This window comes from Pleurodeles waltl, chromosome 8 (genome assembly GCF_031143425.1).
Source record: "Pleurodeles waltl isolate 20211129_DDA chromosome 8, aPleWal1.hap1.20221129, whole genome shotgun sequence".
Taxonomy (NCBI): Eukaryota; Metazoa; Chordata; class Amphibia; order Caudata; family Salamandridae; genus Pleurodeles; species Pleurodeles waltl.
This window is the reverse complement of record NC_090447.1, coordinates 1,404,422,265-1,404,435,762: the sequence shown is the minus strand read 5'-3', so window position 1 is coordinate 1,404,435,762 and position 13,498 is coordinate 1,404,422,265. Positions and strand designations below refer to the sequence as shown.

Genomic DNA, 13,498 nt, shown 5'->3' with positions numbered 1-13,498 from the left:
TGGTTTAGAAATTATTCAGAGTGTTTTCTGATTCTCATGCTAAAGAAAGTACTTGAATCTGAAAGTTTTATCTAACTTTTCTTGTTTCCTCCACAGGTATTCAGTCATATAAAAGCCTAGTCAGTTTAGGACTATTCTAAGGTTGTTCATGTTTTCAGAATGACGAAACTTCGAGTTAGAGCATATCTGATTTCATGAGATGTAATTGTGATGTTGTGTGTTTCAACCCTTTGCTTCCTACAGGTCTCCTTCCCAGCTGTTCCCTTCCTAATCCCCTTTTCCCCACTTGGACTCTCTTAGACTCTGTGACAAATCTAACCAGAGTATTGGAGCTGTCTTGTGGTGGAAGTGTTGGGAACGTGCACAGACCCAGAGGATCTGGTGACTCTGACAAGTCTGAATACAATCAATTCACTTATTTTGCCACTTTTCCGCAGATCTACGTACTGGGGCCGGGGTTAGTGGTAAGCAATGGTTTTAGGGTTGGAATGCCTTTCTGAGTTTGTGCAAATCTACTAACTTGCATGTTTTAGGGGTTTTCACCAGCTCTGCTCCAATCTTTTACCATACTGAGAAAAGTTAGAAATTTACTGCTGACTAAGCAGAAGTAAAACTTCTTCCAGGGTTGGGAAAAAAGTGGTTGGAGGTAAAGTGAACTCTTAAACACTCAACAGATTTTCACATGAGCAACTCTACACATATATTTCCTTGTGCTAAAATGCAGTTCACAAATATTTTCTAGGAGGACAATTTCCTGACTTACTTCTGTAAATTCTTGTGAGTTCATCAAAGATGGCCATCACTGTATTGAAGTCCAAACCTTTCTACAAATCCAATATGGACTCTTAAGTATTTCCGGTTCCTTTGGCCTATAAAGAGAGGGGAATTAGTTCATTCCTTGCATCACAACACTTCGTGCAGAGCTGTGTTGTTCAAGCACTCCTGATTGAATGGCAGTTCTCTCCAGAGGTTTTGCCAGTTCTCATTCTATCCTTTTTTCTTCTGGGCTATCCTGCTACTTTAGTCCTCTTCTGATTCCTCCTTGGATTTCTTCTGGAAGGATCCCTTCTTCTCCAGCAGTGTCTCCGACCTTGAGCCCTGGTAGGCTTTTCACTCCAAGACTTCCATTTCCTCTACAAGGTTTTTAGCATTCCAGATTTTTCCTCCATTCAAGCCTTTTCCGGGACGACCCTCTTGCGTAGGCGCTACCTAATGCTGGCAGCAATGTGACTACTGGAAAGGTTCACCCGTTCCTCTGTCAAACAAAGAAGGCACAAACCTGGCCACTGGACCATACTACAGTCAAAGACACTCTATTAGGCGTCAACTTCATGACCGGTATGGTTTCTTACAACCTAGATTCAAAATATCTAGATCCATAACGACACAAAACCTCCTTTGGAGGGGAGGCTATTAGGTTTATGATTTTTGGAAAGTATCTCTAGGTCTCCGAAGCAGAGCCGAGTAAAGAAACCAAATCTGAACACTTTGAGAGAGATTAAATTACAAGAGTCCTTTTGTTTATCAACCTTGCTCAGGCAGGGTCTCTCAGGCCCTGGAACTGTAATGGTCATGCCACAGTATGAATCATAACACAGGTTATGTAGACCTTTCACACAAGCAAATCTGGAAGTGAACCTGTCAAACATTTGGGGTGGTCTTTTAAATATTACAGTAAACTAAAGACTAGCTTTTTAACTAAAAGATGAATTCAAGTAAATACATGACTAAGTCCTCCAATCCGAAGGACCAAAAAGGAGGAAATGGTGGCTGGTCCACAGACCTGCAATATATAGTAAACTGTCCTATTAGACAAAAAGGCGTGAGGCAGGACGGGATCACAATGAAGTAGCAGCAGCAAGAAAAGAGAATATTTCAGAAAGCTCAGAGGCAGCAAGGATAGACAACAGAAAAGCAAACTTACGTTTCTATGCACTTTTACGTGGCTTGCATTGAGACAAAGTTTAATAGGCACTGGCAAGTTTAAAGTTACGATGAATACCGATATTATCCACCGAACAATAAAATGAAAAATGCCAATAGTGCAAATATAGCGCAGATCTAAAATTCCGCGTGGACACCAAGTAGCTTTAGTATTATGGGATCCCCATCTACGTAAAAAGGACAATACTGCTTTTTAATGTTAATAGTCATTATTGAAGGACTGTCGCGTAAAGCAGGAGGCAGAAGCCCCACCTATGTAGCGCCTAACAAAGAAAATAAGCATACGCTTCAAGTTCAAAGCTTTTTAAGGATACTCCAAGTGTCGTGAACAGTGTCAGGTTCAAAGCTTAAAGGTGAAGTTGGTTAACCCTAGTTTACGAGCGAGCTAGACCAGTTCGCTAAGGGTGCTTGGGGAGGGGCAGACTGCTGCCCCCGTCGATGATGTAATAAGAAGCCAATGGCACCATAAAGACTTCTGTGCTTCAGCTCAGGTTGAGTCTGCAGAGGCTTTTGTACTCTCTGCCAGCGGATTAGAAATGTCTGCCAAGACAGCGTGCACTTCGCAGGTGTGCCTGCAGACAAACGCTGACGCTCGAATCCATAGAAGACACCGGCCCTTTGGTTGTGTTACACTGTTATAATTCAGCTAGACAGATGTGCTGAACAGCAGCCGGTCAATCAACGGAACAACGGTTTTACTCTCATTACCCACTCGAAATGCGCACGGAAGAAAACGCAAGCTCGCCAAATGACTAGTGTAGAGGGAAGATAAAGGCCTTTATCTGTTGCTATTCTTAGAGGGGGCAATTCATGGCCCAACAGATACTTCCTGAAAGAGAGGCATGTTGAAATAATTGCTTTCCGCTGCGTAATGTTTCTTACAAGGGGCCTCCGGCTAAGAGAAAAATTAAACAACATTTTGTCCAGCGAGTCGGAGGGGTTATGCTTGAATGGCACAGAGAGGGCACACCCTGGCAGGTGTCTACAAGCAGGGTACAAGCTCAGCAAAGGCACTGTCAGGCGGATTCGGATGCTGTAAGCATGAAAAGCCAACTGCAGCTAAAGCACTACCCTCAGTGGTCGGGGATTCGCTCGTGGAGGGATACACCGTGCATTGTACCTCTCTATCTGGTCTCTTCCCATGCAAACTACAAGGAAAAATTTCTATAGCTCCTGCTCTTTTCCAACCTTCCTTACCCTTCCCCCCCCCCCCCCAAATCAAAGCAGAATCGTCATTGCATCAAAGAGCACAAACATGTCCAGGTGGTGCCATTTTATGTTCCAGCTAGGAGCACTCGCCCTATTACGACGCCCGGGACATCTTGTTTGGGGTCAAGGGCAACAAGTTTTTATGTTTACTTTGTCCTTGGGACAAGTAGGCCCAACCCCCTGCAGCACAAACCCTTTGGCTGCCTGTTTACAGAGAGTTGAACTCTCTGCAGTTGAGGTAATGTGTTTCCAAAAGATAATGCTTTTCGAACTTGTATTTATGGTTCATTATTTGAAAGCCTTCATTATTAGGGTGCGTGCTGTAAAGAAATGTTTTAAGGTCACACTTCACTACTGACGTTGGTTCCAGTACAAAAAAAAAAAAAAACGTGTACACACATGTTTGAAAAGTTTAGACTAAGAGGCTAAGTATAATGCTCCCAGAATGCTCTCTGATTATATGCAAATGAAGTGTCATTTAGTAAAATGTGTTGATGCATGCTAGTATTTCCCAAAAATATTTCTAATGGAAAATCAGTGTAACCATTTTCAACACGATTATGGGAAGCATGAAAATAAACAAACACTGACAAAGCCAACTGATCTGACATACTTTTATACGTCTTTTAGTTTCATCAATGCGTGTCTTGTTTTGACATGGCTTTTGTAACACTTTATTGTTGTGGGAGCTACCAGGCCCTCAACATTGTAACAAACATTGGCAAAACCCCCCCAAAAAGTTTTTGAACTCTTAAAGCACACGTTGCCACCAGCGGCATAACAAAGGCCCCGCAGCCGCCCTCCAGGGGGCCCCGTCAGCACAGCACCTGCCCTGAGTGAGTGTGGAGAGGGGGCTCCTCCATGTTCTTTGCAAAGGGGCACCCTCCAGTTTCGTTACGTCACTGATTGCCACTGTAGTTCCTGACACTGAACAAAACTACTTTGTGTGGCAATATGCTCCTTGTGGAAGAGCAGAATGCGATCACTCACAGTAAAGCCAGCCGAAAGAGAGAGAAATAGAAGTTTAATAAAAACAAAATGTCTTTGTTAACACCAGACCTAATTAGGGACCAAGACCCACATGTAGGTAGCTTTTTGCATGTCGCAAACAGCGACTTTCGCTGTTTGCGACGTGCAAAAAGCACATTGCGATGCACAAACCCAGTTTTGCGATTCAGTAACCTGGTTACCGAATCACAAAACGGGTTTGCGACTCGCAATTAGTAAGGGGTGTTCCCTTCCTAATTGCAACTCGCAGTGCAATGTAGGATTGTTTTGTGACCGCGAACTCGGGCGCAAACCAATCGCAGTTTGGTTCCCCCATGGGACCCCTTCCCCATTGTGAATGTCACTGTAAAAAAAAATTCAGAGCAGGCAGTGGTCCTGCGGACCACTGCCTGCTCTGAAAAAATGAAACGAAAACATTTCATTTTTCGTTTTTGTTTTGCATCTCGTTTTCCTTTAAGGAAAACTGGCTGCATTACAAAAAAAAAAAAAAAAAAACTGCTTTATTGAAAAGCAGTCACAGACATGGTGGTCTGCTGTCTCCAGCAGGCCACCATTCGTGAGGGGGTCGCAAATTGCGACCCACCTCATGATTATTCATGATGTGGGCATTTGCGAAGCCCTTGCGAATCACAGATGGTGTCAAGGACACCATCCTACATTCGGATTTGCGACTTGCAATTTGCAGGTCACAAATCTGAACCTACCTACTTGTGGCCCCAAATTCTTAAACAAAGTCACAAAAGTGCACCCATGGTATATGTCGTACCCCTATAAAATATTTGTGAACTGTATTTTACCGTGGGTAAATACGATGTGTAGATTTGCTCATGTGAAAATCTATTGAGAATTTGCAAGTTCATTTTCCCTCCAGCCACTTTCTTCCCAACCCTGGAAGAAGTTCTAATTCTGCCATTGTCAGGAGTAAATGTCCAACCTTTCTTATTATGGGAAAATATTAGAGAGAAGCTGGTAAAAATCTTTAAAACATGCAGGTTAGTAGGTTTGCAGACTCAAAGGCATTCCAGCCCTGGAACTATTGCTTACTGCTTCCTCCAGCCCCAGTATGCAGATCTGCAGAAAGGTGGCAAAATAAGGAAATTGCTACAGTAGGGATTGAAACTCCAAGTATTCAAGCCCTACTATGGTAGTAGCCCTGGCATAATCAGAGAGGCTATTAATTGCTGCCATAATTTGTCGCCACACTACATGGCACCAAAGGGACAAGTAGATCTTTTTACAGGACAAGTAGATTTGAGAAGCAACCTGTCCCCTGGACAAGTAGATATTTTAATAAATTCCACACCCCTGAACTTTCACCAAAAGCACTCACCCTCGCTTCGAGGTAGATCATTGGATGTAGCAATTAAGAGCACATGCACCTCCGACTAGAAGTATTTATACAGCTAGGAGCCACATGGGCAACAGAGCGATTTACAAATGAAAGCCTGGTAAATATAATCCATATAGTAAATAAATGGAAAATTAACAACCTAAAATATGTAGAACAAGTTAGTCTAACTGTATACAGAAAAGGTAAGCCTTTAGATCTTTCCTGAATTGGAGGAGGGTGTGTTCCACCAACTATTCCATATTCAAAGCTCTTCCCAGAAAATTGTTTTTGGAGAGTTTGTCTTATGGATGTTGGGGTTTTCTAGGAGTGTTCCATATTGCTATCCCAACCATTTGCACACAGTTTCTCCTTCAGGTAGATGGGTAATCTGAGATGGATTAATTTGTGTGAAAAAACAAGCCAACATAAAGGTGGTCATGGCTTCAAGTGGAAGCCAATGAAGTTCTTACAGGATTAGAGTGATGTGGTCTGATGTGGCCTCCTGTGACGACTCAGGCTGGTGCATGCAGGATAGAATTGAAGGTCAGCCAGCATCATGTTGCCATAATGTGAAAGCCCCAGTGCCCATATTGGCCCAGAACTCCAATTATGGGTATAGGCTTGCATTTCTTAAGTAGGTGTATTTGGAAGGAAGTAGTGTAAAAGTTTCAAAATTTGAGGAACATGTCTGTATTGATTACTGATAAAGCCTAACGATTTGGTGGGGAATATTTAGGGTGTGACTTAACAGGGATACTAATAAAGGCATTTTGCACTTGTGGGGTGAGTGGTCAGAGTAGATAAGAAATTCAGTCTTTCTTGGGCCACGTGAGAAGGAAGGCGATAGTCCACAAGATTTGCTTCTACAGGACGTTTTGCAGAGTAAAGATGTTTGATACTTTTAGTTATAGTTGAGTATTATCAACGTACTGATGAAAGTGAACATGCTTACTGCTCAGCAATTAACCTAGTGGCTCCTTGTAGAAGCTGAAAAGTTGCACAGAGAGGATCAGTTCTTGTGGCACACTGCAATTTAACGTTTCTGATCTGTATCCATTTTGACATTTTGTGGTGTTGGACTGAGGGAAATGAACCAGTGTAAAGTTTTCCTTAGATCCCCACCCAGGCTCAGAGGATGCTCAACAAGGTACCTTGGACAGGAGGATCAAATGCTGAAGACAAGTCGAGTAATACAAGGAACACATTGCATACATCCAAAGTTTGGAAAAGATAATCAATACTTGGACAGTTGCTGTTTCTGTGCTGTACTGGGGTGCAAGCAAACTGGAGGTAATAGAGCAGATTATTACTAGACTTGTGGTTCAGACATTGAGCAGAGACAGCCTTCTCTATGATGTTAGATAGGGAGGGAGGCTGAGCGCTTGTTGTTCGGACCTAGAGATTGGTATTAGCTTCTTGTGAGAAATTGGGTTGTTGGTTGACTGGGGTGTGAGAACTGGTCAAGCAACAGCCACGATTCCCTTGCATGGTGAAGCACAAAAAGTCACTAATTCAGCCAGTGCTTAACCCTGGTTAGCTTGGCACAAAAAGCAGTCAGGCTAAACTTAGAGACAATACGTTAAGAATTCATGCAGTACACAAACACCAACACACTGAAAACACAACATAATGAAAATCCCAAACTACTTTGGAAAAATAGAGAAGCTTAATAAATTATTTGACACCAAAACCATGAAAATCCAATTAGTAGAACCAGAGTTTTTAATTTTCAGAGTTTAAGGTTCAAAATAGCACGTCCTCAGTTTTGGAAAATGGCCACCTGGGCACCTTTAGCACCACAACCAAGGGTCCAAGTATGGATGGAGACCTCTTGGGTGTTCAAGACTCACTCAGGCTGGGTCCAGGTGCAGGTTTAAGATAGTGGGAGCCTGTTATGTTCCTGTGGCTCTGAACAGGAGATCAGCTAAACTAGCTCTGGAGTCACTTCCGAAGTCCTGGGTGCAGGTGGTGATGCAGGGCCCTACAGAATGCTGGGGTCTGAAAGACACAAGCAGGCTCCAGGCAGCAAAGCAGTCCTTCAAGGTACAGCAGCAGTCAGGCAGGGTGTACAGCAGGTCACAGCAGAAGGAAGTCCTCTGCAGGTCCAGTAGTGAATTAAAGAGTGGGTCGGAGAGCCCTATTTTTATACCCTGGTGCCCTGCTCCCAGATGTTAGGATAAGTTTCCAGAAGGGTTCTCTGAAGTTGCAGGAATTTCCTGCCTTCGCGGCCCCAGCTCCTAGATGGCTGTGATGACCATACAGGGTTGTTAAACCTATTGTGTGGTGGCAGAGCCAGCCTATTCGGTTTCAAGTGGGGCTGTGCTTAGCTCCCCACCAATCAAGCCAGTTAATGGCCCATTCAGCCCTCTGCTAAGCCCCCTATTGTGTGACTGTCAGGGATGAATTCACAAAGTTCCAACTGTCAGGTACACCCAGTCATGTGACCTAAGGCAGGTTACAAGCACACAGGGCAGAAAAATGCCAACTTTTTAAAAGTGACATTTTGAAACTTGTAATGATAAATCCAACTTTACTAATAAAGAGGGTTTATCATTACAAGTTCATAAATAACAAACATGACATATAGGCCACCTCAGGTTTGGGAATCACAGCTTATTAAAAATAATTAGGAATCCCCAATGTTATTCTATCGGAGGGGTAGGCCTCTCAGTAGTGAAAAACCACATATGGGCGTTTTTCACTACTAGGACATGTAAAACTAAACCGTACATGTCCTACCTTTTAATTACACAGTGCAATGCCCTATGGGCCACTTAGGGCCAACATTACAGGTAACTTATATGTAATAAAAGGTGAGTTTAAGGCTTGGCAAAGGGTTTTAAATGCCAAGTCGACATGGCAGTGGGACACTGCCTTCAAGCTGCAATGGCAGGCCTGGGACATGTTTTAAAGGGCTAATTAAGTGGGTGGCATAATAGGTGCTGCAGGCCCACTGGCAGCATTTCATTTACAAGTCCTGGGTACATGGTATACTACTCTACAAGAGACTTAGACTTAAATGCAAATTAAAAATCAGGTATAAGCCAACCACACCATGTTTAAGGGAGTGAGCACAAGCACTTTAGCCCTGGATAGCGGCGGTAAAGTGCACAAAGCCCCAAGGCAAACAAGCAAAAATCCAGCAAAAAGTAGGAAGAGAAAGGTAAATTATTTGGGGGTGACCCGGAAAAGAGGGCCATTTCCAACTGTTCCAGAAGTCACTGGATCTATGAATACTTTTTTTTTTTTTTTTTTTTTTTTTTTTAAACTTTAGGAGAGGGGCAAATTAGCCCTACTTTACCCAGGAGCTGACAATTCTTGGAAACACAAAGTTGATGTCCTGGGAGCAGGATTTCACCAGACCCTCTGGTATTGGTATTCAGCACATGAGGGGTTTTTGGAGTTAGGAGGAAAATAATATAGACTGCTACTGGAAGGAATGATGAGCCAGACAAAAGCATGCCCTCCTGCACACTATACCACTGGATGCTCCAAACAAGAGTGCATAGTTCTCAACTGAATCAAGCTGTGCCGTGTACTGAGCCAGATACTTCAAGTCAGCCATATTCAATTATTTGAGATGTCCTTTTTCAGTAAGTGTATTCAAACGTGTAGCGTAAGAATGGGGAAGAGTTTAGGTAGGGAATACTGGAACACTGTCCTCTTAATAAGCATGGTTACAGAGCCAGAGATCAATGTATTTAGGATACCCTAAACCGGAGATGGTTATTTCACTGCTAACAGTATAGAGTACTACATGTGCAGTATATGGTTAAAAAACAAAAACAAAAGTTTACAAAATACAGGAACTCCCAATATAATCATTAGGCTGATCATTTTAATGCAAAATTGCATGAACGCTATCTAGACTACAGTCATACAAATATTTTCTACTGCAGTTGCTTTAGTGCAAATGTCATAATTCTTGCACACATCTTACCGAAAGGTAGGTGGAATATATTCTGGAGGCAGCACAGGTGGCAAAGGTTGGCCAGACATGGCCATGTCAATTAGATGCATAGCGAGGATAAACTCTTCTGCTGTGAGTTTCCCATCTTGGTCAATGTCTGACAGATTCCTGTTAATTGACAGAAGGTGGATTGGATTAGAATTCTTATTACTGCAATGTTTCTGTCAAAAATGTATGAAAGGAAATCGCGAGATTCCCTCAACCTCATGTTTAAACATTTTAAACAGTACAGTGGCATAGATGTAATGAGCTCATTCGCCGAAATCAGAGGACTCCAGCAGCAATCTTAGCTTACAATGAAGGCTAGCAACAATGCTCACCAGTCTCGGTCTTAACCGTCACTCAAAACAACTTCATTGCCACCTTCATTAACAATAGTACATTATTTCCTCCTCTCACGTTGCTCAAGTGAGGTGAGGGGCAGATCTGTCACAAATGTACACGTCCCTTGTTGGATATCCCTTATATAAATAAGACGTTGCACGGCCGTGCCATATGCACAGTAATATTTCAAGACACATTTCTCCGCTGCACATACCGCTGTCATTTCTTTCTGTAGCATGTGTCAACCACACTGTAGTCTGTTTCAGGCCACATTTTGCTATCGGACACCAAAACGATGCAGCGGAGAGCAGTGCAGCCGAAAACGGACGAGAAAGAAGTTTGCCTCTTGCTGATTCTAGCGATTAATTATTATCATCCCTGGGTGTGAGTGCAGTGATGGGTAGTGAACATATAATGGTTAGCGATATTACAATACACTTTTTTGTGAAATGCTAAATGATGGTTATTTTGTTACAAACAATGTGGAACAACAGTAAATGGCAGGAGTAAGGAAGAATACTGGTCTGAGTGCTGGCTTATGTTGTTGGTTGTGTGGACTGTGAATCAGATGTGTGTTTGAACCTATGATGGCATATGACTGCTTGTGCAGCTCCCTAATTAGGGGCGTGTGGCTTTATACAGATCTTTAAGAAGGTAAATATTGTTTGTTGTCTGGTGATATACAATGTGAGAAAATGGTCATATGCTGCTTTGTGAATTGCTCTATTATGATGGGGGTGTTAGCATATGATAATTGGTGATGTATATTGTGTAGGGTAGTGTATACTGAGGGTGTTAAGGTCCAATTAATACAATAGGCTGAAGGCAGCATCATTACTTGTCAATGTCCTGAATTTCTAGTTAACTTAATTACTTTCGTGGAGATTGCTTTCCTTCATAAACATATGTCATTATAACGTTTAAATAAATGTAATATTTCTGTATACACTCAGTAGCATACAGATAGGAGTGTGTATTATCCGTGTACCTTGTGATGCTTTCCATTGCATAGACTGAGTGTATTGTGTGTGATAGAGCGTTCCTTCCTAATAAATTACCTGTATTTGGACGCTCTTGGGTCGATGAATCTTTTGACCAAGTGGGGCTCTCTTCACCCGAGATTAGACAATTTAATCTAATCAATAATCAATAACGAACATAAGCAATGCCCTGATCAACATAACACTTCACAATTAATCCAGAAAACATTTCGGCGAACCATGACCTTTCGGCCATGAATAACCACACCAGTTCATTCAAAGTTAATGAATTTATTTCCCTATATTAACAAAGCTAGCACGATATAAATGTGTCTCAACACCAAATGATATATGTAAACGAACATTAATAGCTGTCCATAACGGCGAAAAAGATGCAATCTATGCAGCATTTGAATAACAATGCATTCGATAATAGCAACGCAAATCACTAAAACTATAATCTGTAATGAGCTAATTGCATACATTAGTCAGCATAACAAGGTCTCAAATTGCATCGTGCAACAAATGAATCCTCATCTAACCTCAAATTAGCATCTGCATGTGGGACTTCATGCGAAAACAATTTAGTAACATTGATTTGGAAAACTCCTAACTAGGGCTCTTATCAAAAATCAGCAGTTGGTTACCTAAAAAGAAACACAATGCAATTGTACATTTTCCTTTCATATTTACCAAATTCAATCAGCATTCAAGGAAGTCTTCGTCTCACAGGTACCAGTTTTCGATCAGCATGGGACGGGGCAAAGGGGCAGGGTGGACGGGGCAATTGCCTCACAGCGGCAAGATAAAAGGACAAAACTACTACTTTATGCAAAGGGACGAATCGAAGTTAAAGTCTCTAGGGCGAGAATTACTTAAAGTCTCTTTCTCTCGATTAGAGAAAGCATCAAAGTCTCATTCAAAATGGCGTCGAACATCAATTGGCATCGTAGAAGATGGCAAAATGACGAGGTCGGCAAGATGGGCCATAATGGCTGCAATGTCCTGCAAAATGGCGGGTAATGGCTGCTTTCTTCTTGTGCACCAGGTTTAAATAATCAACAGTTCAAATCCAGTAGGGTCTTCCATTGGAGGGTTCATAGGTTGGCTTCAAATTGTCCAAATCAAAAAACAACAATTTACAAGCTTCTACCTAGGCATACATTATCCTTGGAGTCGGGAACGTAAGTTGCAACATATTTGACCAATTAACTCACTTTCAGAGCTTCCATTGTCTGCACCTGCAGATTGACCTTGGAGCAAAGATGCCAGGCTGGCACGAAACCTTAAAGATAAGCATGTGAACCGATCTCACTGGAAAAGTACAGCTTCAAGCAGGAATACACGTTTTATTAGCACATTAGAAAAACACGAGCATCTAAGCCGTGAGACAAGGCAACTAGGCCGAAGCCTCCACTAAAGTTATGCTAAGTTAAAACATTTCAAACAAGCAAATCATGGCACACGTTTACGGTTATGTCAGATTAGTACAATTCTAATACATCACGTTATATAAAGCACGCTTATAAATGTTGGCGAACTACTCTGAGGGCACATTTGTCCCCATACAATCTTTATTAGTTCGGTTAAAGTCACACTTGATTATTGCGGCACTACGTTTATGCGCTAATAAATGTAAAACCTTCGTTTCTGCGTCATCATGTGCAGTGTGACTAGCGCAGTTCAGTGTCAGGCATGTACATTAGCCTGAGTGTATATAGAGTTATGATTCGGAAGTGTATGTTCGCGTCAATGAACCATAAATATGGAGCAAAAAGGGTATACGGGGAGATCAAAATGGATGCATATGTAACATGTTTGTTGAAGCTAACATGTCTCCATTAAGTATCTGTACCCGTTTTTAATTGGGCACGAGAATGGATTGTGAAGTGTATTACTTTGGGTCAGTAAGATCATATGATTTATGTTTTTGTCTTATGGGTGCTTATGTAAGATATTTCATTCCAGCCCTGCAGAAGTTCACGAAGTGAACAAAACGCATTGGCTGTGTATCTGTTATTGTGCCATTTTCGGACCATGGCGTTTTAACAATTTTTTGAATAAATAAGAATCTGAACAATTAACGTCTACTTTGGACTTATTTATAATTGCTTATGGTGCACCACTACATTGTTTGTTTGTAATTGATCTCCTTGCGTGGTGTACCTAGGAGCAGTGGGTACTCTGAAATATGTGCACATTGATTTTTGGGGAATTTACCTTGGGAACAGGTGGGAGGGTCCAGTTCGATAAGACCTGCTGCTGACATTAACTGTTGATGGAGCCAAGAGTGTCCAAAATATGTTAGGAGTGTGCCTGAGTTACACTAGGGGAGTAAGCAGAGTGGGTTATCAAACATAGTGCATACAGAATTATGACTGCATGCGATGTGTCTGTATCAAGCATTGTGGAGTTTGTGTATTCAACATGTGTGTCAAGTGTGTATATGAGTCAGAGAGCATGTAGTCAGGAGTGGGCTTTTTTTATCAGTGTGAGTCAGAAGTCTGTGACCTTTCTCTTGAATAGTTTTTAATCAGTTGTCTGGAGTCAGGATCGAGACAGGGTACTATTACCCACTGCTGGGAGACACCCTGCACCACATCAGCATACAGACGCCCTCTAACAATCTCCTCAGTTCATCCGCTCTGGCATTCATAAACCCCGCCAGGTGGTTGGCAAACAGAAACATACCGTAGCGCTCCTGTCACCACAGCCATGCAAAACCTCCTGGCA

The 13,498-nt window shown here is 42.1% G+C and overlaps 1 protein-coding gene across 3 annotated transcripts in view; it reads right to left on the bottom strand.

Moving 5' to 3' along the window:
- Positions 1-13,498, bottom strand: part of ITSN1 (intersectin 1) — a 1,130,286-nt gene that overhangs the window by 843,636 nt on the left and 273,152 nt on the right. For all 3 annotated transcript variants that reach the window (XM_069202488.1, XM_069202489.1, XM_069202490.1), the window contains exon 10: positions 9,432-9,569. In XM_069202488.1, the coding sequence (XP_069058589.1) occupies positions 9,432-9,569 (138 nt within the window). The remainder of the gene's footprint in view (positions 1-9,431; positions 9,570-13,498) is intronic.